Source organism: Gracilinanus agilis, chromosome 6 (assembly GCF_016433145.1).
Source record: "Gracilinanus agilis isolate LMUSP501 chromosome 6, AgileGrace, whole genome shotgun sequence".
Lineage (NCBI taxonomy): Eukaryota > Metazoa > Chordata > Mammalia > Didelphimorphia > Didelphidae > Gracilinanus > Gracilinanus agilis.
The window spans coordinates 45,800,819-45,828,813 of record NC_058135.1 but is presented as its reverse complement, the minus strand read 5'-3'; the positions used below and the strand labels follow the sequence as shown (position 1 = coordinate 45,828,813).

The 27,995-nt window shown below is 38.2% G+C and overlaps 1 protein-coding gene across 3 annotated transcripts in view; it reads left to right on the top strand.

Annotated features, from left to right (window-relative positions):
• Nucleotides 1-293: 293 nt before the first annotated feature.
• DNAJB14 (DnaJ heat shock protein family (Hsp40) member B14) overlaps nt 294-27,995 on the top strand; it is a 79,175-nt gene continuing 51,473 nt past the window's right edge. For 2 of the 3 annotated variants that reach the window (XM_044680890.1, XM_044680889.1), the window contains exon 1: nt 294-426. In XM_044680890.1, the coding sequence (XP_044536825.1) occupies nt 294-426 (133 nt within the window). The remainder of the gene's footprint in view (nt 427-27,995) is intronic. The other variant, XM_044680891.1, reaches the window with a different exon arrangement.

Here is a 27,995-nt window from a genome sequence, read left to right as displayed (position 1 = left end):
GCCGCAGCAGCCGGGTCGGGAGGCCGCCAGTGAGGAGGTGGACCCTCCCGCCCGCCTACCCCGAGGCCCACCTGCCCCTCAGAGGCCTTGCGGCCCGCTCGGCTGGCCCGGCCCAGCCCGCTGCAGCCCCTCCCCCGCCCGGCCCGACCCGGCCTCCTCTTCCCCACCTCCGTGGGCGCTCCGCCCCGGCCCGCCCCCTCCTGCCGGCCCGCCCTCCCGCCTCCGCCTCCGCCGCTCTGGCTTCCGCCCCCTTTTCGCTGCGCTGCCGGAGGAAACGGAAGAAGGAGCGAGCCATGGAGGGGAACCGGGACGAGGCGGAGAAATGCATCGAGATCGCCAGGGAAGCGTTGGAGGCCGGCAATCGCGACCGGGCCCTGCGCTTCCTGCACAAGGCGGAGAAGCTCTACCCGTCCCCCACGGCCCGAGGTGAGTGAATCTGCCGGGCTTCGCCACCAGTCCCGGAGGGAGACAGAAGGGAGGCCCGACCCGGTCCGGGTCCGACACACCCCCACTGGGGCCTCCAACACCCCCACCCCTCTCCGAGCTCAGCCAGAATGACCCAGGGTCGGGTTCGAAGTGAGCCGGGCCTCATCGGATTCCTGAGGTTCCTGGGCATGGCGGTCTCCTCCTGCTTCCCGGCATATAGATTACTGTTGAGGGCAGAGATGCCCCGGGAGGTCCCCGGTGAAGCGAGAGAACATGGAGGAGCCCTGGGGAATTCTCCACTGGGCTTGAGCCCATCGCCTCCTGGGGGGAAAGAGCCCTTCCCAGAGCAAACAATCTCTGTACCATGGGGAAGGAGGGAGGAAAGGAAGGCAGTCCTTCTCCCCGGGAGGCAAGAATCCAGAAATAGTTGCCAGTTTGGCTGGAGTGAGGAAGGGTCGGATTCGGATTGGTAAAATACTTGGGTGGTGGCAGGGAGAACCCAGGTTAGATTGTCTGATGGCTAGATGGTTTTTTCTAAACCCCAGAGCATAAATAGTTATTTCTTTGTATAATCCAGTCACAGAAATGATGCTACTTGTTTGTATCACTCTCTGGGTAGGCCTCAAAAGTGTAATGCTGTTTAACAAGACACAGGAAACTTTAAGAATAGAAAGGATTATCAGGACTAGTTAAATAAGTTCTACTATATTAATGCCCTTTGCTTTCTCACCATTTGGTTGATTGGGGTATAATTATGGCTATTTAATTGCAAGTTAATATTCTATATCAGGAGGGTTAGGAAAGTTTATCTTATTTTAACTTTAGCTACTTACAGTCATATTATTATTGAGAAATCTTCTAACCCAAACCCCTTAATTTCATAGCTGAGGGCACTTAGCCCCAAGGAGCTAATTAAGTTACAAGGTTTGAAAAACTTAGATTAATCAGCAAATATTTCTTAAAGGTCTCTTTTGTAAGGGGCTGGGAGGGAATAGGAGAAAATCTAGACAATTATCCCTGCCTAAATTCTAGTTAGGGAAAGAAAATATAAACAAATGAAAATGACCATTATAGACTCATATATTATAGTTGGAGGAGGCCATCTAGTTAACTTTTACATCACCATGGACAAGTGACCATTCAACCTTTGCTTAAAGGCTTCCTGTGAGGGGGTGTCCACTACCTTCTGAAATCATGAGTTCCACTTTTAGGTAAATTGACCCCTGCAACTCTGACCTATTATTTTTAGATCTCTGTGGAGCCAAAAAACTTATTCCTCTTTCATATTTTGAAATGAGAATAGTCATGTCATAGAGCTAAAAGAGATAAGTGGAAGTCATGTAGTCCAACCCTTTCCTAGGAATGAGAAAAATGAGGCCTAAAAAGGAGGGGGTTTTGCCCAAGCGATTGGCCTGGGATTCCAACTCAGGTCCAGTGTCTCTCCTAAGACTTTTCTTCTACAGGCAAAATCTTTCCATTTCCTTCAAGGCTGTTTACCAGCACTTAGCACAGCATCTGTTGAATAATCTCTTTAAGAATACCTGTACCTTGATTAGTTAGTTGTTTTCATCTGGACATTTTCTTGGTTATCCTATCAATGCCCTTCCTAAGATATGGTGTATAGAACTGAACAGTACCAAGATATTTCACAGTGGGATTGTCTCCACTGTATTCTTGGAGGCTCAATACAGCCAAAGAATACATTGTTCTTCTGGGCTGTCATAGCACACTATTAAGTCATATCAAATTTACAGTTCACCAGAAAACCCAGGTGGTTTTTTCCCCCTTCAAACTGTTGTCTAATTGTGCCTTCTCATATAAGTGTTGTACCTTTTGAACTCCCCTATAAAACTATCTTTATGAGAAGGGCCTGTGATTGCAGAAGAAACCTATAAGTACACCCCCAGCAGATCTGACTTTTGGGTGATTTAGTTGGAAGATTTTGGGAGTAATTTGAAACATCTAGAGCTTAAGTGGCAAGTTATGTAGCCAGTACATGTTGGTGGTGGGTCTCAACCCCAGAACTTTTATCCTCTTTGTTGTGCTGCCTCAGGAAGCCTTTATATTTTCCCTGTCATATTTCATCAGATTAGAGTCAGTCTAAAGTTGTCAAGGTCCCAGCTGTTCTACTGACTTTGTGAGAGTGTTCCTATTTAACAACCAGCCATCAATACCTTTCTGTATACCATTGATTGACATGTTAAAACAGCATAGCACCAAGTAAAGATTCCTGTTGTATTCAAGGAGTTAGTTAGCCTTATTTCTTATTTACATCTCTTAACATTTGTACTTTTCACTCACAACCACCTCTTTGGTTCAGGCTCCCGTCATCTCTAGTTTGGGCTATCATCTCTCCACACAGATACCAAAGTAGTTTTCTTCAAATACATCTGGTCATGTCACTCCCTATTCAGCAAACTCCAGTGGTTCTAGACAGTCTGGGGTCAAATAACCCCTGTGGCTTTCAAAGATGTTTACTACCTGATCCCTTCTTGTCCTAGCATTCTTAGCATTTACTCCCTTATACACACTTGAAGGCCCAAATTACTGGTTTACTTGTTGTCCCTCATCTTTGTCTTTGTGCTGGTGGTCCCCCTCCCCCCCCATAATTGAAACATTTTCTCCTCACCTCTGCCTCATAGAATCCTGAATTTCCTTCAAGACTCAGCCCCAAGAACCACTTGCTTGCAGTAGGCCTTTCCTGGTCCTCTGCTACCTGCTAGTGTTGCTCCCTCTACAGTTACCTTGTGTCTAAACTTGTATGTATCTATGTAAAGAAATCTGCATGCCTCTGCTGTTAGGATCTAAGTTCTTGAGAACAGTAACTTTCATTTTTTTGTCTTTTTATCTTCAGTGCTTTCACAGTACCTTTGGTACTTAAATACTTATTTATTGATTCAAAATAACCCACTGAGTTGTCACAAAGCAGTGGCTGATCATTCAATATGAATGATGAGCATAACAGGCAAGGAGGAGAGAGGTAGTTAAGGAGAGTAATTAAGGAAGACCAACTGATTAAAACTGTTTTAATAAAAATTGGGGAGCAGAGAAATTTCCAATTTGTTTATTGAAATGAGAATTTCCTTTACCCATGCAGCCTCTTGAACCCTTTGCAAAACAACCGTTTATGTTATTAAATATCTATTATTAGAGGACAGTGTGCTATAGTGCAAATGTCAGTTCACCTATGTACTGGGAAGACCTGGGTTCTACTCTTGCCCTTAATACACACTGGCTATTTGTCTTTGGGCAAGTTACTTAACCCCTTAGTGCCAAAGGCAACTCTTCAAGACTGAGAAAAAAGGTGATGGATGATTTGCATCAGTAAGAGGGGTTTATTTATCTGGGAGCTGCCTTTGTCAATGAAATTACATGTCTGGCCCCTCTACTTATTTCTGCTATTGTGGAAGGCACTATGCTACATGGTGTAAATGCAGAAAGATTACAATGGAAATCATTAGGACTAAACAGTTGATAGGGACCTTAGGTAATAGCTAAACTATCCAAACTTTCTTGATCATATACTTCTATCAGCAATTTTTTTTTCTTGGTGGATATGTTAGGGATTTTCTTAGTAGCACCTGTCCAAGTGTTGATATATGTGTTGGGGGCTAGTTAGCTTATTTGTGCCCTGAGGGAGGGGGATATGTGTGGAAAGTGTACCATATGGGTAGAAGGTGAAAGTGGGGGAATGTATTGGACTGTCCTGGTGAGGGATAGGTGTACTTGTGTTGGACATCAGGGTGTAGCCCATCTTTTTACCCTTGAATTGTTTGATCACATTCCCCTAATGCTCTCAGTATCACAGAGTTAAAGTGAGAAGGAACCTAGAACCTCAGCTTCTCATTTGATTGACTTGCCCAGAGTCACACAGCCAGACCCAAACAGCCAGGATTAGTAGCCCCTTTGGAGACAAGTGATCCAATAGAGACATAAGAACCGGGAAAATTTCTGATCCCAGGTCCCTTTCGGTTCTAAAAGGTTATAATGCTTAACCTTTTTTTTTTCTCCTATTTGTGATTTGTTTATATAGATAGCACTTATCTGTTGAAGAACTTCTTTAATACATGTAAGCACTTTCCTTGCAACAAAAGGTCTTTAGGGAGTTGCCTAGGTCCACTGAAAAGTTTAGTGAATTGCCAGATCACATGACCAGCATGTTTCAAAGTCAGGACTTGAATTCTCCTTATCCACTCACTACCCTAAATCTTTAAGAACCCTGTTCACATTTCTAATTAAATTAATCCAGCATCCTGGCATTAATTTAATTAGTACTGACCCTTGTCCAAATTAAGAATGTTCTTAAAAACTACATTTACTACCATTATGGAATTTTAGAACTCAAAGGACTCTTACAATAGATCATGGATAGCTAGAATCCTTGAGACATTCTAGAGTAGGGATTCTTAACCTTTTTTGTGTCATGGATCCCTTTGTTAGACTGGTGAGGCCTATAGGTCCCTTCTCAGAATTAGGTTTCAAATGCATAAAATAAAATACATAAGATTACAAAGGAAACCAATTATATTGAAATTAAATTATTAAAATACTTAAAAAATAAGTTCATGGACTCCAGGTTCTAGAGAGATAATGATTTAATTTAAAACATCAAACCTTGTTTGACTTAAATTATTTTTGAATGGAAATTTGTTTCATAAGCTTAACATTTGTTAATGTGGCCTTGGCAGAAATAAGACTATAATATTATATTTGTTCTCCATTCTGACTGCTCTTTTATCAACCCTTTGTATTTTTATTCCCTGTATCTTCACACTCTTTTATAACTTATTAACAACTTGAGATCCACATCCAACTTCCTTTCCTTTCTCACTCCATTCTCAACCTTAACTTACCTTCTACTTTCAGTTACTTTTTCTTAAGGATCTTGCCTTTGCAACTAGTTTCTCTTCAAGTTCTTCTCAGGGCCTTCTTAATCCTTTTCTTCCTTTAAATTGATTCCTTCTTTCTTCTCCTTATTCATGAGTTGGACTCTTTCATTATTTTTCCTATCAGTTTTCCCAAATTTCTTTTCAAATTCAGCCTCTGGCTTTTTCCCCTCCCAAACCCAGCATATCCTTCAGTTGTCTCTTAAGAGGCATCATGCTACAGAAGAAACATTGCCTCTGGAGTTAGAGGACCTCTGTTCAAAGTCTGCCTCTGGAACTTCCTACATAATGTAAACTTTGAATCTCTTAATCATCAAGTTGAAGGTGTTGGACAAGATGGCCTCTGAAGTTGCTTCCTGCTCTGGATCTTTTGACCTCACCTTCATTTCCAGTCCTTCTGCTACATAACCTCTTTTGGAAGTTGGACTTAGTATTAGAAAATTTATAATATCTCAAATTATTTTTTTCCTCCAGATACCATAATGCCTACGTCTGATATATTTTCCAGTGTTGCTTACTAGTTTGATTGAAATTCTTTTCAAAGAACCCTTAGTTTTCATAAATCCCAGGTGAAGTCAACATCGTATTTGCTGGATAATTTGTCTCCATGTGTTTCCCATGCCTGAAATGGACCTCCTATCTTCTTTCCTACCCCTACTCACCTCATATCTGTCTAAGGCCCCTTCAAGTCCCAACTCAGATTCCTCCACAAAGCCTTTTCTCTTCAGCTGAAGAAATGTCTCCCTCTCCTCAAATTTCCTAATATTTACTTCAATATTTTCTTTGTAATTCTCTAATTTTTAGTTGTATCACAGGGTTCTCCTGCCCACTTCTCTACTGTGTACCTAGTCCCCATTAAATTAGATTTCCAAAATAGAATGTGTGTTGTTTTGTTTGCTTTTTAATTTTTACCTTCTGTTTTAGAATCAATACTAAGTATTGGTTCCAAGACAGAAGAACAATAAAGGTTAGGCACTGTTCAAAGACTTGCCCATGGTCACAAAACTAGGAAGTGTCTGTCTGAAGCCTGATTTGAACTAAAGACCTTCTGTCTCCATGCCTGTCTTTCTATCCACTGAGCTACCTGGTCTGCCCTGTGTTTTTATTTTGATTATTATATTTCTGGTTCCTTGCTGACATTGATTGTTGTTTTTGTTTTGCTCTTCCTGACGTGTGATTTCATTGGTCTAAGGCAGGGGTCGGCAATGTATGGCTCTTTCTGCAGGAGCCATAAAGTCAATTTTTTTTCATGCGCTGTTACAGTAGCGGCACTGTGAGCACTGTATGGCTCTTACGAAATTACATTTTAAAAAATGTGGCATTTATGGCTCTCACGGCCAAAAAGGTTGCCGACCCCTGGTCTAAGGGCTTGTCAGTTTGGAAATTCCCTCTAACTAACCCATATCCACGAATAGATCTGTTAACTCATAGTTTCAGACAAGTACCTAGGGCTGGTGGGCACTGAGAAGGGGAGTAATTTGCCCATGATCACATAACATGAGTCAGAAGGAGGGTTTGATTCTAGGTTATCCTGATTTCAGGATTGTCCACTATACTATCATTTGCCCAGTAGGATTTAATAACTGCTGAATCAGGATAGTACAGAAGCATTCTTGGAAAATACCTAATGAGTATTGAAAAAGAAAGAATCCTTGTGAGATGAGGTATGAATTGTTATTTTTTCAGTATTGGATCATAAAAATACTATATATTATTCTAGAGAGAAAGTTTTTACTAAGTGGTACTCATCCATATTCATCTGAATGAAGAATAAGATTTTTTTTTTATCACATTCAAATCTGACTTGCATAAGGCCTGAGAGCAACCTGTAATCACTTAGTACCACAGATTCAACCTAATCTTTATAGTTCTTTCCTGCAGAAATGCTATCAAAAGTTTCTCCATTAAATAAATGCTTTACTGTTGGTACTAAAAAGTAAAGAAAGCAGAACCTATAAAATCTTGCATATATCCCCCAAATCCTTTAAAGCTAGGAATCTTAAATTCTTAACTGTAGGCCCAGGACTTCTCCCTTTTCCCTGTTCTTCCTTCTTTCCCTGTATCTGCATCCTCTCTTCCTCTTTCCAAGTGGGTGGGGCTAGTGGGCATATGCCCTAAGAATGTCAAAAGTAGAAGGATCTCATATATAATAAAATATTTGTAGAAGTGCTTCTTGTGGTAGCAAAAAAGGAAACAAAGTAGTTGCCCCTCGAATGGGGAGATGGCTGAACAAATTTTGGTATACAGATATAATATATTACACACTATGAAGAATTCAGGGAAGCATGGCAAAATTTTATGAACTGATGCAAAGTACAGAACATAGAAACAGGGAAATTATGACTATGGCAGTGTAGTAGTCCTTGTAATTACCAGTTTTGACTTCAGAGAACAAATGATGAAACACTTGGCAGAAGGAGGTTAAGGGGAGCAGATGGTTACATACAATGGCAGTTGTTTTACATGTTGCTTTTGCTTAACTGCTATTTGCTGATACACAGCAGGGTTCAGTTGAGGGATATGGGTACTGAGTATTTCTGGGGAAAAACTGATTTAAAAAAATGTATCAGACTTTTTTTAAATAGGTAGGAGGAAGAAGGCAGAGTTTTGGGATCTTTGTCAGTGGAGATGAGTTGTCTGTAAGAAAGGTGAGGGTGACCCATCTTTGTTAGTCTTTGACCAAAAAAAAAAAACACAACAATACCTGTTAAATTTGTTATTAGAATGTTTTTTTTCTTTTCTAAAATAAGGTTGGGTTGTGGGAGGGAATGGAACAAGCATCTATTAAGTTCCTGCTCTATATTAGGAGCTGTGCCAGGAACATTTGACAAATATTTCCTTTAATGGTCACAGATTTTAATCTGAGATTAAAATCAACATTTTACAGATAAGTAAACTAAGGTCAATAGAAGTAAAGTGACTTCCCCAGAGTCACACATCTAGGAAGTACTGAGGCTGAATTTGAGCTCAGCTCTTCTAAACCTAGCATTCCATCCCTCTGTTCTTAACAAATAATTTATTTTCCATTACTTCTTTGTTTCCAATGACCAAATATAAGATGGTAATTCTGTTGTTGCCTTCAATCAATTTCAGAGACATTTGGCAGGTAGTTTGCTATTGCTAAAGTTCTGCTAGCCAAAGGTAGGTTGGACAACTAATATAACTAGATTTTTGTTTGTTTTTCTTCCAACAGTAAGGTATTGTAACATTAGTTGGCCGCCGGCCTCTTGTTTTCCTCTGTTTTCATTAATTAAATTTAGCAGCTAGAAAATATAGTGGCTGCTGCTGGACTTCCTCTTGGGACAACCTGCTTTGGAATCCTTTAGAAATTTACTAGTTGTGTGACACAGGGAAAGTCATCTCTCATCTGCAAAATAGGAATAATAATAGCACTTAACCCCACAGGGTTGTTGTGAGGATCAAATGAGAAAAAAAAATATTTATGTATAATATGTATATATTATATCTATATAGTGTTTTGTAAACTTTAAAGTATGAGATACAAATACCTATCAATAGCTATTTGAAAATGGAGTTTGATGCTTCTAAAAGTAGTGAGTTTCACATCACTGTTCTAAAGGGAATGGCTGCTGACTGACTACTTGGAGTTGTTTTGTGCCTCAGGTGGAGGTGAGATTATATGACTTCTAAAATCCCTTATTACTGTTAGTTGTGACCAATTTCAATACAACACAAAAAAAATTTCTTTGTTCCAAGTTTTGGAACTACATTTTAAGAAAAATGAAATAGGCTTTGACTTGTCTTCATCCACCAATATATTTTGGCTCATTGTACTTGTTCAGAAGCAATAGTAAGTAATTGCCAGTTTGAATTTTAATTTTAGGATTTGGGGATGGTGAGTGACTACTCCTAGATTTTAGTTTTAGTCCACTTTCCTAGAGGCAACATCAGATTATTAAAAGAGTAATAAAAACATTTATTCAGTGCATATTGTGTGCCAGGCACTGTGCTGAGTGCTGGGGATACAAATACGGAAAAGAAAGATAATACTTGCTCTCAGACAGTGAGAATGGACAAAAAGGTACCTAGCAAAGACTCAGAGTGTAACTTATGTGGGAAATGAAGAAATGACTGGCTTGAGCTTGGACAGGAGCGCAGTGCCAGTCTTTCAGGGCATAGGTGATGAAGTTTGAGTACCTGGGCTGATTTGATCCTGCAGGTGATGCAATTTTCCTATGATAAGGCCCCTGGGGGCATGATCAGTCAAATCAGTCAACATTTATTTAGTACCCAGTGTGTTCCAGGCTTGGTATGCAGAAAGAGGCAAAAGACAGTCCCTGATCTCAAGGAGGGCATTACAGTCTAATGAGGGAGACAACATCCAAACATATATTCAAAATGAACAATATACAGAATAGATAAGAAATAATTAAAGAGAGGGGAGGTACTGGAATTAACAGGGAATGGGGAAAGCTTCCTGTAGAAGGTGGAATTTTAGTTGGGATTTAAAGGAAGCCAGGGAGGCCATTAGTCAAGGCTTTGGGGACAGCCAGAGACAATGACCAGAGCTGAGAGAGAAAGTTTCTGATATCATTATGGAGAAGTCAAAGGAAAGTAGTGTGTCTGTGGGAAATGAAGAGGAAAATGAATTATTAAAAGACTTGAATTCAAGTTCTGATTTCTGCCACTTATTAGTTTGTATAACCATGAGTATGTCACACATCTCAGTATATTGCTTCATCAATAAAGTGAGGACATGTAATATTGCACTACCAACTTCATGTGTTGGTTGTAAATACACCTGAAAATGGTTTCTATATGAAATCATGTGTAGATGTAAACTAATAATTATCCATATCAAATTTTTAATATTAAATAGACATTCTTCTGCATCTCTGTTTTTGCCTTGCTGTGAATTCAGTAAAAGTGGGTTAACTTAAGCAGAACAGTATTTGAAAGACAAACATGAATACATACAAGAAGTTAGATGGTATATTTCAGGAACCAGATATAAAATTAATTTTGGTGTGTACCTATCATTTCCTAGTTGGAGTTTATAAAGTTAACACTGAAAAGTCTCTATTAGGATTTAGAATTCATAGTTAGAGCAGTTAGGTGGTTCAGTGGTTAGAGAGCGGGGCCTGGAGACAGGTCCTGGGTTCAGATTTGATCATAGAAACTTCCTAGCTGTGTGACCCTGGGCAAGTCCCTTGACTCCACTTGCCTAGCTGGTCTTACTCTTCTGCTTTGGAAGCCCGTATTCAGTATTGATTCCAAAACAGAAAGTAAAGGTTTAAAAGAAAGAAAGAAAAAAAAGAACTCATAGGCAGGACGAGAATTTTTGTCTTGGGAAATTGGCTCCTTTAATCATACCATTAAGCTAGTGTAGTTGAGATTTCTCAGAAGTTGATTCATATTGCTTTTTCCTATGTTATATAGTATTTAATTGTGGGAAGGTGGGGGAGGGGAAAGACTACTATATTTTCTAGTATTTTACCAATTCTTCCTCTTCTTTTAGATAAAATAATAGAATTACTCTTCTTCTAGTTAAGGTGGAGAAAAACTCTGGTTTGCCACTAGATTAACAGTATTATTAAAACAAGGGAAATTTAGCACCTCTTATAAGGCCTGGATTGCATAATTAAATTATTCAATGATCACACTACATAGAAAAAGCTTTGTTTCTAGAATTTTAATCTTTATCTCAGTGATAACGAACTTTAGGGACCCCTTACTGTGCCTCTACCTACCCCCAGACTTTGTGACCTTGCCCCGCCCCCCCACTGTGTGCTGTGCCCCGCCCCCATGCGTTGGAGGGGGCGGGGCCAGGCTCCCAGCCAGCTGGAGCCTGGGCAAGTCGCCTCCTGTAGCCATGGGGACCCGCCCCTGTACCCAGCCACCCCCCGGGGGCTGGCCCATCGAGGGGGCTGGGGCTGGTACCGGCTTCAATGGGCCAGGAAGGTGTGTCAAGGATAGAGGGTAGGTGGCTCAGAGACCCAGCGCTCGCCACTCTGTGTTTGAAGGCAGGGCCAGCTCCTAACTGGCCGATGCCCAGGAAGACCCCTCTTGCAGCCACAGGACCTGCCCCTCCATCCAGCCTGACCGCCTATTGAGGTGCTACCCACGTGGGGGTGGGAGCATGGGGCAGAGGGAGTGCAGTTAGCCTTTGGGAGGTGGGGTCACCCCACACCGAGACTGGGGGCTGACAGGGAAGGAAGGGAGAAAGTGGAGATCTTTTAGCAGGGTGGGGCCCGTGCCAGTTTTGGAAGAGGAGACTAGACCTCCACCCCCCAGCCCCTAGTCCCAGGGACAGGAGAAAGGGAGGAGGATGGCCTGAGTGCTCTACTCAGGGGGGAGGGAGTAAGTGTAAGGGGTGGGGAAATGAGGTAAAGAGGGGGAAGGAAGCAACTCTGCAGATAGCCCAGTGGCCACCCAGAGGTCTCTGGGTGCTGTCTTTGGCATGCCTACCATAGGTTCACGAGGCTCTATCTCCTTATGATTTATAGTCATTTATCTTTCCTGATTGTTAACACTTTGTATTTGTATTTGCCTTTTGAATAGGTGCTAAATTCTTTTTTCCAACTCAGATTATTTTAAAATTATTTATTAAAGTAATTTTGAGAGTCACTGTGACAGAATGGAGTTAGAAAGCCCTGGGCTTCAGTGTCTGCCAATATCATGGGTTGTATGCCCTAGAGGAGTCACTTAGAATCTTAGTCTCCAGCCACTGAGACTGTTAAGATTCAAACAGTTGCTGACCATTGTTAGTGAGGTAGTTTCCTCACTGGGTGCCCCTGTACCAGTGAAGTTACAGATATTGCCAAAAAAACAATTACCTTAGTAACATGGAACAAAAACAAGAGGCCAAAATCTTACCCAGCTCCCTTAGTCTTTTTTTTTTTTTTTTAAACCCTTACCTTCCGTCTTGGAGTCAATACTTTGTATTGGCTCCAAGGCAGAAAAGTGGTAAGGGTAGGCAATGGGGGTCAAGTGACTTGCCCAGAGTCACACAGCTGGGAAGTGTCTGAGGCCAGATTTGAACCTAGGACCTCCTATCTCTAGGGCTGGCTCTCAAACCACTGAGCTACCCAGCTGCCCCCATCCCTTAGTCTTTTAACACAACAGAACCAAAAGGGTTAGGAAACAAGAAAGAAACAAGTAAGATACTTGTTTTTGTACCTTGACCTTCTAGATCTGTCTGAAGTGGTACTTGGCCATGCTGTGCTTTTTTTTTTTTTCTTTTTTAAATATCATTGTACTCAGTGTTGATACCAGTCTGCTGATTATGTTCTGTATTAGCTCATGGAGGTCTTTTTGTATTTTCTTGTATGCCTCATAGTTATTTTTTTTTTAAACCGTTACATTCCGTCTTGGAGTCAATACTGTGTATTGGCTCCAAGGCAGAAGAGTGGTAAGGGCTAGGCAATGGGGGTCAAGTGACTTGCCCAAGGTCACATGGCTGGGAAGTGTCTGAGGCCAGATTTGAACCTAGGACCTCCCATCTCTAGGCCTGGCTCTCAATCCACTGAGCTACTCAGCTGCCCCCTAATCATAGTTATTTTTTATAGCCCTAGAGTATTCTATCATATTAATATGACATAATTTATTCAGGTATTCTCTTAATTGTTGGATATGTAGTTCATTTTCAGTTGATTACTGAAAGGATAGCTATGCATATTTTTGTATAGAGAGGATTCCTTTTTTATTTTTATTTTTTGAGATAATCAACAATAGAATTATGGAATCACATGGTAAAAGTTCTGTGATGCTTATTGTATACTGTTTGAATCTGTATACTGTCGTACCAACAATGGACTTGATCATTTTTAGACATTTTCACATATTGATTCTCCTTTATATTTCAGTAAGGCCTCCTTCTAAGTAGCTTCTTGCCTTATATTCTGCAACTCTTTCCCAAGACCTTCCATAAAAACTTATTTATTGCTCCATCTAACATACTGGGGGCTTTCCTCTAGGTACCAGTATGGTAGATAGGCTGTCATTCTTTTCTCCCTTTTCTTATCACATGAGTTGCCCTCTTCTTTCACTAATTAACTTATCTCTCTGCTATAATAATGTTGAGCAATTCACATTTACTTATTTTAGAATCTCTCCGTTGTAAACATTAAAGGACCTACAGGGTGCTTACACTGGAACTACAAAACAAAAGAATGAAATGGGCCCTGACCTCCAGGAGCTTACATTCTGTCAGGAAAGACAGCAGATATGTATATAAATATATACAAAATAGAAGGTAACTCTTTGGGGTGGGTGGAGTCAAGGGGAGCACTAGATTCTGAGGGGATCAGGAACACTTTCACATAGAAAGGGGTGCTGGAGATGAGCCTTGAAGGCAACTATAGATGTATGGGCTTGGAACAGAACTCAGAACTATTTTCTTCCCTGGTTCTTGGAGAACCAGAGGGCAGAAGCTTGCCCTGGTTGGAACAGTAACATGGCAGTGCTCTATACTGCCATACTACTTAGGTAGACAAGTGAAAAGCAAAGCAGACTGGGGCAGGATGTCGGTATCTGTGTGAATTCATGAGCCCGACACATTGGGGACTGTCCAGCCTTCCATAGATAAACTGCCACCAAAGAGGGAGGAAGACAGACGATGAGTAACATGGGAACATAAGGAAAAAAAGAAAAAATTACCAAAGATCTCAGGAAGAAGAAAACAGTTTCTTTTAGAAAAAAGCAGATAAATCTACAGGAAAGATATTATATTGACATCTAAACCATCTAAACAGATCCTGACAACTATGAATTTCCTCTGCAAGATGAAGGAAAGTAAATCATCATTTGAGGAGCCTGAAAATCCTGTGAATTCTCAGGAGAGCTTGGGTCCAAAGCAGGGTATTCTTGGTTTAAGAGAGAAATAAGATTTGTAAAAGCATAGTTCATGGCCTGCATGGTAGAAATAACGGACAGAATAGAAAACTTTGACTTCATAGTAGCAAACATTACTAAAAAAACAAAAGGGAAAACAAGTCAAGAAATGGATAGGTGGAAGAAAGAGAAGCAAAAAGCTATAATTGTTTTTGATTTAAAAAATTTTTTAAATTTTATTTAAAATTTTTATTTTGAATGTTTTCCCATAGTTACATATTTCATGTTCTTTCCCTCTTCCCTAAACCCCCCTAGCCTCCCTTAGCCCCAATGCACAGTTCCACTGGGTTTTACATGTATCATTGATCAAGACCTAATTCCATATTATTGGAATATTGGACTAGAGTTATCATTTAGTGTCTACATTCCCAATAATATCCTCATCAGCCCTTTTGTTCTAGCAGTTATTTTTCTTCTGTGTTTCTATTCCCACAGTTCTTCCTCTGAATGTGGCTAGTTTTCTTGCTCTGGATCCTTGCATTGCTGCTAGTAGAGAGTCCGTTATGTTCCATTGTACCACAGCGTATCAGTCTCTGTGTACAATGTTCTCCTGGATCTGCTCCTTTAACTCTGTATCAGTTCCTGGAGGTTGTTCCAGTTCACATGGAATTCCTCCAGTTCTTTATTCCTTTGAGCACAATAGTATTCCATCACCAACAGATACCACAATTTGTTTAGCCATTCCCCAATCGAAGGACATTCTCTAATTTTCCAATTTTTTGCCACCACAAAGAGTGTGGCTATAAATATTTTTGTACAAGTCTTTTTCCTTATTATCTCAAAAAGCTATAATGTTAAGAGAAAACATAACTTCAGTTAAAGCCAAACATTGATCTGGAAAACAGGATCTCTAGACAACTTAAGGATTATATATTTCCCAGGAGAACACAAGCCAAAAAATCTGACCGCCATAAGTAAAGAAAACTTGGACTTCAACACAAAACAAAATAATAAAAGAATCTATTGATCACTCTCAGAAAAAAAATTATGCTGCAAACTTCAACACATATCGTAACTAAATTTATTAATTTCTGTGACAACAAATTCTGTAAACGAGTAGGAGAAAGGCCTTAAAATATAAAGGAGAGGAAATCCAAATAACACAAAACTATTCTGGATCCACCATAACCGTAGGAGAGAATAGAATGCCTTCTAAAGAGCAAAAGGAACTTGGATGCAACCCAAAGTTACTTCAGCTGCAGATCTGAACCTAACCATTAACAAAAAATGATGGCTGTTCAGGCAAAAAGTTATTTGATACATTCCTCCAAATAAAACCAGACTCAGTCTAATTGTTATATCTACAAATATTCTAGACAACAGAAATAAAAAAAAAAGATAAGCAAAGATAGGAGCCAAGAAAGGCACATAATTATAATAATAAATATAATTAAATATAAAATTATAAATTACTTTTATGGGGGCAGGAGAAACTATTAAGAGTATATATTAAATTTCTAACTATTATAGTTTCAAAAAATATTTTTATTCCTCACAACCTACTAGCTTATTTTTTCCCCTTAAACTCAGAAGTTCTACACTATAGCAAATGTTTCATCCTTGGCATGTGGCCCCATACTTCTCTGTATGCGGCTGCATGTGGCCACATGTCATCAAAAATGACTACGTGTGTCAGCAGACACACATGTCATAGGTTCACCATCAGGCAAAGAGGGTTAAGTGACTTGTTCAGAGGTCACACAGCTAAGAAGTGTCTTGAGGCCAGATTTGAATCTAAGCCCTCTCATTTGCAGGCTTGGCTCTCAGTCCACTGAGCCACCTCACTGCCACCCCTGAATTCTTTATGCTCAGTGTCCCAAAAGACTTAGTGCAGTTTTAAACTATTAAGACTGAATACTGCTATACTCCATATTACCATTTCTCTTGCTATAATAATATTCCATTAAATACTAGTTTGCTAATCATTCCCCAGTCAGTAAGCAGCCATTTTGATGGGGAGTTTAAACAGACCCTCTAATTTGCTTTAACTCTTCCTTCTTTCCATACTATTTAGTGAACTTTTTTGCATTAGACTCCATAATTATAACTTGATGAAATGGGATAACATTACATATACTTTCTTTTGTGATAAATAGCAAATATATTAAACTAATTCTTTAGGATAATTAACACCATTTGTTTTAGACTGTATTCTTGTTTGTGTAGACTTTCTTCTTTGAATCTTGCTTTTTCTGTTTTTGGATAACTTTTTGCTAATTTGCTCCATGAATGAATCAAAAACATTTATTAAAAGATTATTATGTGCAAAAAAGCATGGAGGGAACAATACTGTTGGAAGATCAGTTGCAGGTCAGATAGTCAAACCCAGGGTCCTTAGGATTCAAAGGTAATGGCAGATAAGCCATAATTTAGAAAGCTTATTAGACTTTGAAGTTATGGCTTCTAGCCTCACTTATAAGATGTGACTTGAAAATTGTAGAGCAGACTACTAAAATATCTGTGCCATACAGATGTTGTCTTAGATAGTACCTCAAGGAACCCTAAGATTTTCCAGAAAAGCTTGGGGTAAAAAAATGGCATTAGGTAATGTTTTGATAGATAACACATAACAGTCTTTCCATCATTTAACCCAAACTTTGTCTTGCTCAGAGGAATTGTTTAGAAATATTTCACAAACTGTTTTCTGGGTCCTGGGCCACCACCAGTATTATTGGACAATTTTATTTTGATAAGGGGGGCGTGTGAGAGGGATATGGGGCAAGAGAGTGAGGAAGAGGAAGAAGAATGTGATATTATTTTATCAGTGTTTGGAATTCATAGTGAAGTATACAGAAGGCAGAAGAGAGGTAAGGGCTAGACAGTTGGAGTTAAATGACTTGTGAAGGGTCATAGTTAGGAGGTGTTTGAGGTCAGATTTGAACCTACCACCTCCCATCTCCATGCCTGCTTACCAATCCACTGAGCTACCTAGCTGCCGCTTTGCAGTTTATAATTTTGAAGAATTATAGGTCCTTAAGGCACTGAGAAATTTAGTGACTTGCTCAGGGTTACATTATCATGTATTTGAGAGGTAGGACTTTGCAGATTGTGTATGCCAAAAACAACCCTAAATGGGTAATGCTTCTATATTTCTATATTTCCCTCTTTCATCTTTTTCTCACATTTTTCTTCTTTGCATGTGCTCACTTTATGCTTACTGTGAATTAAGTTTTGCAATCAAATGTTGTCATTGTTTTCCTAATTCTAGACTTGGTATTGCTGTATCTAGAATATCAACACACTAATTTAGTATTTTATCTGTGGGAAGGAGGCAAGATACAAATTTCAAAGGTTCTATTCACCCTTATCCTTAACTATTACAATGGACACATTATTGTTGTTCTTGCCTGAAGTCTCTCCTCACTCACATGCATTCTATATATTCAATTGTCAAAGTGAGTTTCTTAGAGTACAACTCTGGCCTTGCCTAGGCACTTACCTGCTTAGTAAATTCTTGTGGCTCCCTGTTACTTTGGACTCATTGAGTGGGATAAAGAGAACAGACTGATTCCATTATGAAATTATGCAGTGCTTTTAATGATCCCAGCTTCCCTATCTGAGATGTGTTTTCCACATCTATAGTCTTTTTTTTTTTTTTTTAAACTCTTGTACTTCGGTGTATTGTCTCATAGGTGGAAGATTGATTGGTAAGGGTGGGCAATGGGGGTCAAGTGACTTGCCCAGGGTCACACAGCTGGGAAGTGTCTGAGGTCAGATTTGAACCTAGGACCTCCTGTCTCTAGGCCTGACTCTCACTCCACTGAGCTACCCAGCTGCCCTCTATAGTCTTTTAGTAATGCTGTATGACTGAAAATCATGGAGTGCTTATAAAGGATATTATTAGAGGCATGTATAATCAGAAATGAAGTTCATGTAGCATTTGTGCCCCAATCTTATCCATGCAGTTTTTCAAAACTGAATTTTAATTGATTTTTTTAATATTGCCTAGGTTTTTTCTTAAATTCCACCTTCCTGCTCTTCTCCAACAACCTTCTTTTGTAACAAAGGTTTGTTTTTTTTTAAAGAAGAAAAAACAAAATTTTACCACATTCATCTTTGATTATTTTGTGGTGATGTTTTTTTCCATTTCCATTGTTGTCATTGGGTATATTGTTTTTTTTCTGGCACTACTTATTTAATGAATCTCTGTGTTAATCATGTACTACACATAATTTGCATAATTTAGTTATCTTTTCCTCATTTGATGGGCATCTGCTTTGTTTCCAGTTTTTTGCTACCTATTTTGGTGGCCTTTTGGTCAATGAATGATCTTCTTTGAGTATATACCTAGCGGTATCCGTATAATTTTAACATATCTATTAAGTTCAAGCCTTATTGAGTAAACACCCTGTATGACTGGAGGACATTGATAAGAATCCTATAGGTCAAGAAGTTATGGATCTATTGCTATCTTCACCTTTGGTGGTAGCAGCACACATTAGTGATGCCATAGGATTATGAAGTGTGGCTCCTCAAAGTTCATGGGTTAGCCCTTCATTGTCAAGATATCTTATTCTATTAAAGTACCTTACTATTATTAGTTCCTAATAATACTATAAAGGGACTAATTGTTCAATAAACTAAAAAATGATAGTAAAACTCATATTTGTTTGTGTGTATGTGTATATATACACACATACTTATACATACACACCTACTTATACATACACACACACACACATATATATGTGCACACATGTATATATGAGTGTACCTACAGCCTTTTTTTTTTTAAGGTAAAACAAAACTTTGTAAAACATTATCTCAGTTGATCCAAGGGATAGATCACAGCAAATAAAGTCAGGCATTTAAACCAGAGGGACAACCATATTTATCTCTTAATTGAGAAGCAAAAAATAATTGAACTTAATAGAGACTATTTCTATATCAGCAATTTGATGAATCCCTGATCTAATCAACATAGAGATTTCCTCCAGTGATATAAATTGTAGCCTATGCATATCTTTGTCCATAAATACTTCATAGAGGTTATACCCAGTACAGGGAGATTTTCCTTTAGTTCTTTTAAAATTCCACATTGGAATTGCTTCTCAGATTATTCCAGTTTAACTTCTTTCATCTATTTAGTTTTAGGCCCAATTCATTGTTTGTCTCTAGTACCTGTCCCAAACTTTTCATATAAAGGGATAGAGATAGGGACTGAACTTGTGATTTTATTCATATAGGGAACTTCCAACCCACCTTCTTTGGAATGTATAATGGTAGTTCTAGAGTAGTGATGGCGAATCTTTTAAAGACTGCGTGTCATGCTCTGCCCTCAGAGACCTTGTGCTGTGCCCTGCTCCCCCACTGAGTGCTGGGCACCCACTCACTCTCACAGAGTGACAGAGGAGGGAGAAAGTACTCCCAATGGGCTACTGGGCAGAGGAGAGGGCATTGTGAAAAAGTGTCAGGCATAGTGAAGAGTGGGAAGAGAGCAGCTCTGTCCAAGTCTCTCTGCCTTTCTAGTAAGGAACTCTGACCTGGGGGGGTGGGGGGGGGGGACAGACTGTGTGCATCCCTGTCTTGAACTTGGGTCTTTCTGGCTTTAAGCTAGCCCTCTGGTGACCTCACTGCACATCAAATTGACAAGTTGTTTTTTTCTATTTAGTTTTTTTTCCTCAGTTACATGTAAACAAATTTTGCATTCTTTTATGTTGAATTCCATATTTTATCTCTTTTTTTCTGCCCTCCAACCCCTGAAAAAGTAAGCAATTTAATCTAGATCATACTTGTACAGTCATGTGAAATATTTCCACATTAGCCAGGTTTCTAAAGAAAACTCAGACCCCATGTCCCAAAACTAATAAGGAAAAATTAAAAAGTATGTTTCAATATGCATTCAGATTCCATTACTTCTTTCTCTGGACGTGAGTAGCATTTTTCATCATGAATCCTTTGGAATTGTCTTAGATCATTGTTTTATCAGGTTAGCCAAGTTGCACAATTCATCTTATTTCATTTTGCATCTTCTTTCACTTTGCCCTTCTTATTTCATTTTGCATCAGTTCATGTAAATCTTCTTAGGCTTTTTTTTTCTTCTGAAAGCGTCCTGTTCATTATTTCTTTTTCTTTTTTTCTTTTATTAAAATCCTTACCTTCCATCTTGGAGTCAATACTGTGTATTGGTTCCTTGGTGGAAGAGTGGTAAGGGTGGGCAATGGGGGTCAAGTGACTTGCCCAGGGTAATACAGCTGGGATGTGTCTGAAGTCAAATTTGAACCTAGGACCTCCCATCTCTAGGCTTGGCTCTCAATCTACTGAGCCACCCAGCTGCCCCTTGCTGCTCATTATTTCTTATAGAACCATAGTATTCTATCACAATTATATTCCACAACTTGTTCAGCCATTCCCTGGTTGATAGGCATCGCCTCCATTTCTAATTCTTTGCCACCATTTAAAAAGAACTGCTAGAAATATTTTTGTATGTGAAGGTCCTTTTCCTTTGATCTATTTGGGCTACAGATCAAATAGTGATGTAGAGCTCTTTGACATAGTTCTAAATTTTTCACCAGACAAGTCTTCAGTAGTACAGTAGTGTCCCTATTTTTCCACATCCCCTCTGACTTTTGTCATTTTCCTTTTCTGTCATTAGCCAGTCTGACAGGTGTGAGGTGGTACCTCAGAGTTATTTTATTTTTTTTCTATCCAATTTATTTAGACCATTTTTAATATGTTCACAAATAGCTTTGATTTCTTCTTCTGAAAACTATCTGTTCATATCCTTTGCTCATTTATCAATTAGGGAATGACTTATATTATTCTAAATTTGACTTAGTTCTTTATGTATTTGAGAGGCCTTTTCAGAGAAACTTGCTGTAATTTTTTTTCCCCAGTTTTTCTTCCCTTCCAATCTTTGCTACATTTGTTTTGGGTCATAAATTCTTTCCCATATCTATAGATCTGACAGATAAAATATTCCATGCTTCCATAGTTTGATTATATCACCCTTTATGTCTAAATCATGTACCCATTTTGATCTTATGCCACAGGAGATTCAATAAGAATTTATTATATTACTGTTACAATGTCACTTTCAAATTAATGCATATAAGGAGATTATACAAATATATAAAATTAGAGCTTTTATATGTAATTTATATATAATTACTATCTTTTATATAAATCTTTATGTGTGTATAAATAATCTCTGGAGCGAATTCCTAGATGAGCCGCCCATTCCAAATTCATGTAATACTTTAGGAAATTTACTTAGAACATAATTTTTTTTTTCTAAATCCTTACTTTCTGTCTTAGAATCAATACTGTATATTGGTTCCAAGGCAGAAAAACAGTAAGTATTAGGTGATGGGAGTTAAGTAATTTACTCAGAGAGTCACAACTCTTTAGCACAATAGGCAGCGGATCAGTCTTTGAAGGTCCCAGAGTTCCATCCTCCGAAGGAGGGTGTGATGCACTGGGAGAGGCTTCTGGAGACAAGAAGAGTCTCTTGGCTTGGTTTTGACCCTGATGGGAATGACCATCCCTACTCAAGCTCAAAATAAAGTCTTTTGTTAGTCTGAGACAAGTGAAGTTGGACTTCCCTCAGGGAAGAATCATCATGCCACAAGGTCAAACCCAAGGCTTTCACCTTTGAGCAGAGTAAACTGTGGTTCATCAAATCTTTCTAGGCTACAAGTTTGGGGGCTTCTGGATTCCACGCCGACACCATCATATCATCAGCAAAGTGTTAGTTAGTTTTCTCATTGCTTTTACTAATTTATTCAACTTTTTTCTTTTGTTGCTATAACTTGCATTTCTAGTACAATATTGAATAATGGTGGTAATTGAAATCCTTGCTTCACCCCTGATCCTATTGGAAAGGCTTCTAGTTTGTTTCCATTACAGATAATGCTTGCTGATCCTTTTAGATAGATACTACAGTAGAACCTTGTTTAAGAGACCAATATGTCTGCATAAAATTGAATTATATATCATAATGAACCCCATTATTCAATAAGTATTTCCTATACAAACATACCTAAGTACAACTTTTCTTAGGTTTATCACAGATACCAGAGTCACTATTTTTGTACTTTGGAGGCATTATTAATAACAAAATGCATTAGTCAAGCAGAAAGAAGCTCTTCCCTAACTTGGACAAGACTTAAGTTACAAATAATTTCCAAAAAAAGTCAGATGGGTGACAGCTAATGTTTGATGCAAAACAATGTATTTAACTTATACTAATGGGAATGAAAGTGAGTGTGACTGGGCAAACTGTTGCAGTACTTTACCTTACACAGATTTACCTTGACACAGATTTAGAGATTAACTAAAAATTTTAAAGTATTTTTCTATTTTTATTTTTTCAATTGCCAATTGTGTATACCTGAATTTGCATGTGTTGAGTTCATGTAAAACGAGGTCCCACTGTATTTATCATTTTAAGGAAAGTTCCATTTATTCCTATACTCTTTATTGTTTTTAAAAGGAATGGGTATTCTATTTTGTCAAAAGCTTTTTCTGTAGCTATCAAAATAATCAAAATGGCTTTCAGGTAGTCCATTTATATATACATACATACATACAAACATACATACCCTTTCTGTCTTAGAAGCAATACTGTGTATATATTGGTGGTTCAAGATAGAAGAGCAGTAAGGATTCTCCCCTCCTCTAATATTCTTTGTTTCTTATGGTACAAAATTTTTTAATTAACCACTGATGTCACAACTTTTTCAGCCAAATATACCTGACAATGAGTACCAACTTTGTTTTCAATTTTTTGCTACCATAAAGATTTCTAGCTCCTTTTCCTCTTTTGATTTTAGTACTCTTTCCACTTCATTATTTAGCATATTTTGAATTGAGGTGTTCTACTATTGTTGCTGAAAAAAGTAATCATGCAAATCCTGAAATATGTTTGTTTTTTGTCTCTTTTCAGTATCATCTTTAAATTGTTAACCTTGGTTTCAGGCCATAGTCTTTACTAACTTATTTTTCTGTCTCTTTTCCTTTTTATAAATGATAGTACTATTTTATGCTACCTACATTACTTATGATCTAGTTATGAAAAATTAAAATTTAACTTTGTATTTGAATTCACCACCTGTGAAAAAAATTGTCTATCAGGTGTGGTTTTTGAACTTTTTGAGGGGAGGGCTTTTTCCTTTTGGTATAATTGCTTTAAGCTGATTAATCTCTGGTTTATTTTCTTTTTATTTTCCATTTTTCAGCATCAGTAGCTTATTTGAGATGTCAAGTTGAAACTTTTGTCATTATATTCTGTGTCTTCTCATCTCTTTATCTAGGATTTGATATAAATTTGATGTCTGGTCCAACTGCATAGACAGCTGATTCAGAAATGATTCTTATATCAATTAACAATTGTTTCTTGTCTCTCAAGATGTAGTCTTTTCCATTTATTGCTATTTAACTTTGTACTTATGTATCAAGAGATTTCTTTATAATCTACAAACTTTTTATGCATTTCATTTCTTAATTATAAACCACATTTAAAATGTTATTGTTAATCTTTTCATTAGTCAGAGTATTAAGTTATAGAAAACTAAGTTTGAAAGATCTTATGTTTTTAGGTAGAATTTCTTTGCCTCGTTTACCATTTAAATATTTGGCATAACAGACTTCTCTATTAGCAGCAATGCAAGATTCCAGAGCAAGGCTGAGGGACTTAACGAGAAAGAAAACTAGCCATATTTGGAGGAAGAACTGTGGGAGGAGAAACACAGAGGAAAAACAACTGCTTGAACACAAGGGATATTATTGGGGATGTAGACACTAAACGATAACTCTAGTCCAACTATCAATAATATGGAATTGGGTTTTAATACATGTAAAACCCAGTGGAATTGTGCATCAGCTACAGCGGGGTGGGGAGGCTTGGGAGAGAGGGAAAGAACATGAAACATATAACTATGGGAAAATATTCAAAACAAAAAACCAAAATAAATGTTTGACATATAAGTGACCTTTCTCTATAGGTGTTTTTTTTGCTTATGTTACTCATAAATACTGCAAGGTAAAGAAGAAATATCTTTCCATTTGGTTTCACTTCTAGGGAGAATAATATGAGTATTGTTATGGTTCAGTTCTCCCAGTAACATTCTGACTTGATGATCATTGGATAAGGATCTCACATTTAGAATTAATGATATTTCTAAGCTTTTTCAGTTATATGGTAGATCAAGGATCTGTGATTTGGCTTATTTTGGAGAGGGAATATACTATAACAACCACAATCACAAATTCTTAAAAAAAGCCCATGCTATACCAAGTCTCATTTTGCCCTGAGTTTTAGGAGCTTTTACTTGAAGCTTAAATCTGTTTCTTTGTAACTATCTTATTTATTGCTGTAAGTCATCTCCCAGAGGTCAATGAGAGTAAGTCTGGTAGTTATAGCTGGTCTTAAGGGCCATTCAGATACTTGATTATAGCAAGGACAGTCCGCCTTAAGTCTTATCTTCTCCAAACTAAGCCACCTTGGTTCCTTTAAGCAGAATCCAGATGGTACACTCTCTAGGCTTCTCAATCTTATAGTTTACTTCTGAACATTTTAGGCAGTGCATCTCTGTGAATTCATCTTGATGTTCTGTCAACTTGTTTGGTTGCTCATATTGAGCAGGCAGGCAGTCCCCTGAAACAGAATTTCTTTATAGCCTGAGCCCTCCTATTCCTGTGAAGTGAACAAGTTGGACAGCATAGGACTGAGGACAGATTCTTGAGGCATTCCACTAGAGACCTCCCTTCAAGTTGTGAATCCATTAATGACTGTCTGATCATTCACATGAGCTATCAGTAGGATAGCTAGAATTAGAGATTTTTATAGACCAGAAACTCCATTTTCATTTTTGTCTTTGTATCCCCAGAACCTTGCAAGTAACAGACACTTAGTAAATGTTTATTCAGTACAATAAGCCCTTTCTCAGTGCTTCTGTTGGATAAAGGGATCGGGGGTGGGTAGGTCGGATTACAACATGTACAGTAATAAATCTTTTGTATTTATTCCATAAGTTATATTTCATTTCAGGATGGGTAGAGAAAGCATTGGCAATTGATGGAATCAGGCAAAAAGGTATAGGAGATGGCACCTGAGTTGAGCCTTGCAGGGAACTTGGAATTCCAAAAGTCCAAGTAGACTGATTTGGCAGGGTTGAGTGCATAAAGGAGTAATGTAATATGTCTAGAAAGATACAGACTGGAGTGAGATTGTATTTTTCCTAGAAACTATGGGGAATCATTTAATTATCAAATATACATGGCCTATCATATTTTCTTTATGTGCCATTCTAGTTAGTACCCTTGTAAACAAAGGAAATTATCTTAGTCTGTCATGGACTGTACCTGTAGAAGCCATACTGAAATCATTTTTGCTCTAACTGGTCATAAACTGTCTTTTAATCTAATAATTTCCAGATAGCTCAGGCCAAACACCAACTAAATTCTTTATTTTTATTTTTTTACCATTTTTAACATGATGTTTTTGCTGACAGCAATTTGAACAGCAATTTTGTTTGATTTTTATTTTTTTCTCTAATAAACACTTTAAAAGCATTACCCTGCCATATCTTTCTTTTTCCCTTTTTCTTTTCCCAACCCTTACCTCCTGACCAGAAACCTAGGTAATAGGAATTTAGTGACTTGCCTAGGGTCATGCAGCTAGGAAGTGTATGAGAGCAGATTTGAACCAATGACCTCCCATCTCCAGGCTTGGCTCTTTATCCACTGAGCCATCTAGCTGCCACATTTCCTTACTATTTCAAGATATTTTCATTTGAAAAAAACTTTTTTTTAATTCCAAAACATTTTGTCTTCACATGTTCCAAGAAGGTTTTGTTGACTTGACACTTTTGTTAGTTTAAACAAAACATCTTAACAAACAACACTATAGTGAACTCTCTCCTCTGATACAGAACAAATAAGGGTCCTAATTCTAAAATTATCTAGAGAATGTCTTGAGACAAAACCCTATTATCATGGTTCAGATGTACAAATCAAAGTCGTCTTCACTTTCATTGTTGCGCTTAGACAAATTTTATGTGTCGTATTTGCTGGGTCTTTTTTCTTAGCAAAATCAACTGGTGCTCATTTTTTTCCCTTCTTTTTGGATAACTTATGTGTATAATATTTATATTGATAGAAAAAAATGTAGTGAATAAATCTTTAAAAATAAGACTGAAATATTAAAATCACTGTATGACATTACTAAAAGAATGCACTTCTTTCACCACCTGTTGCCTGATGACTCATTGTAGACCAATGTTAAGTGAGGACTTTGGTGCTTTGTGTAAATATGGCAAATGACTTTTCTCATCCCAATTTGAAAAGTGGAACCTTTTAAATTTTTTAAGGTTTACTGATCCTTTGTTAAGTGTGTTTTAAAAAATAACACTGATATTCTGGTATGCCCCATCTCATTAATAAATGAATGAAAAAGCACTTATTAAGCATTTACTATGCACCAGGCACTTTGCTAAGTACCAGAGATCCAAATAGAAACAGCAGAGACCTTCCTTGTTTTTTTTTGTTGTTTGTTTGTTTGTTTTTTAAACCCTTAACTTCTGTGTATTGGCTCCAAGGCCAGTGTGGTAAGGGTGGGCAATGGGGATCAAGTGACTTGCCCAGGGTCACATAGCTGGGAAGTATCTGAGGCTGGATTTGAACCTAAGACCTCCCGTCTCTAGGCCTGACTCTCAATCCATTAAGCTACCCAGCTGCCCCACCATCCTTGTTTTAAATGAGATCTCACTCTATTTGGGTAGACAACATTTAAAGAAAGCTCATCTGCAGGGTGCGTAGAAAGACCTTGAAGGCATAAGGCTTTAGTGGCGGGGAAGACAGATAGTAAAACCTAGAGATCTTTATGTTATATAAGTAAATTAGATGACCTAACTGGGGGGACTGTAAGGCATAGAGCAGTAATAGGCAACCTTTTGAGCTTGGTGTGTCAAAATTATCCAAAAAACTGAGCATAACTTGGGTGGTGTGTGTTACTTTGAGGGAAAAAAAACATTTTCACGATATTTATAGTTTAAATAACAAAAATGTATAATTGTAATATGTAACTATTTAATAAACCAAAATAGGTAAATCACTATAGGTAGAATTGTCATCTATAGTGCACAGAGTGTCTATACTACACTACAGCAAATGTTTCATCCTTGGCATGTGGCCCCAGACTTCTCTGTATGTGGCCACATGTCATCAAAAATGGCTATGCATGTCATATGTTTGCCATCACCGGCATAGAGGCAGGACAGATGGTAAGGCCTGATGAACCTCCATCTCAGGGAGGATATAGAATTGCTTAGTGAATAGAATGTTGGTCCTGGAGTCAGAGAAGCCTGAGCTCAAATATGGTACTGGTACATAACCTCTATTTACCTTAGTTTTCCTATGCTGTAAAATGGGGATAATAACACCCAACTCAGGGTTATTGTGAGGATCAAATATGATATTGTAAAGCCTTTAGCATAATCTGGGCACATAATCGATCCTTAATAAATCAATATTTGTTTTCTTCCCTCTTCCTTCAACAGTCAGTCAGCTAAAAGAAAGAAGGTAAGGGGACAAAGTGCCCCTACTGGTAGGAAGTCTACCTGACTCCTGGCAGTCTTTGAGAGATTCTACTTTATTTTTTATCTTGTGGGGAAAGACACTTCTGTATCAGAGGTTCTTAACTGTTTTGGTATCATGGAACCCTTTGGCAGACTAATGAAGTCTAAGGTTACCTATACTAACTTTTTTTTAAAACATTTATTAATATTTATTTTTTAGAAAAGTTAACATGGCTACATAATTCATGCTCTTACTTCCCCCCCCCCAACCCCCCCAACTCTCCCCCCCTCCCCATGGCTGATGTGTATTTCC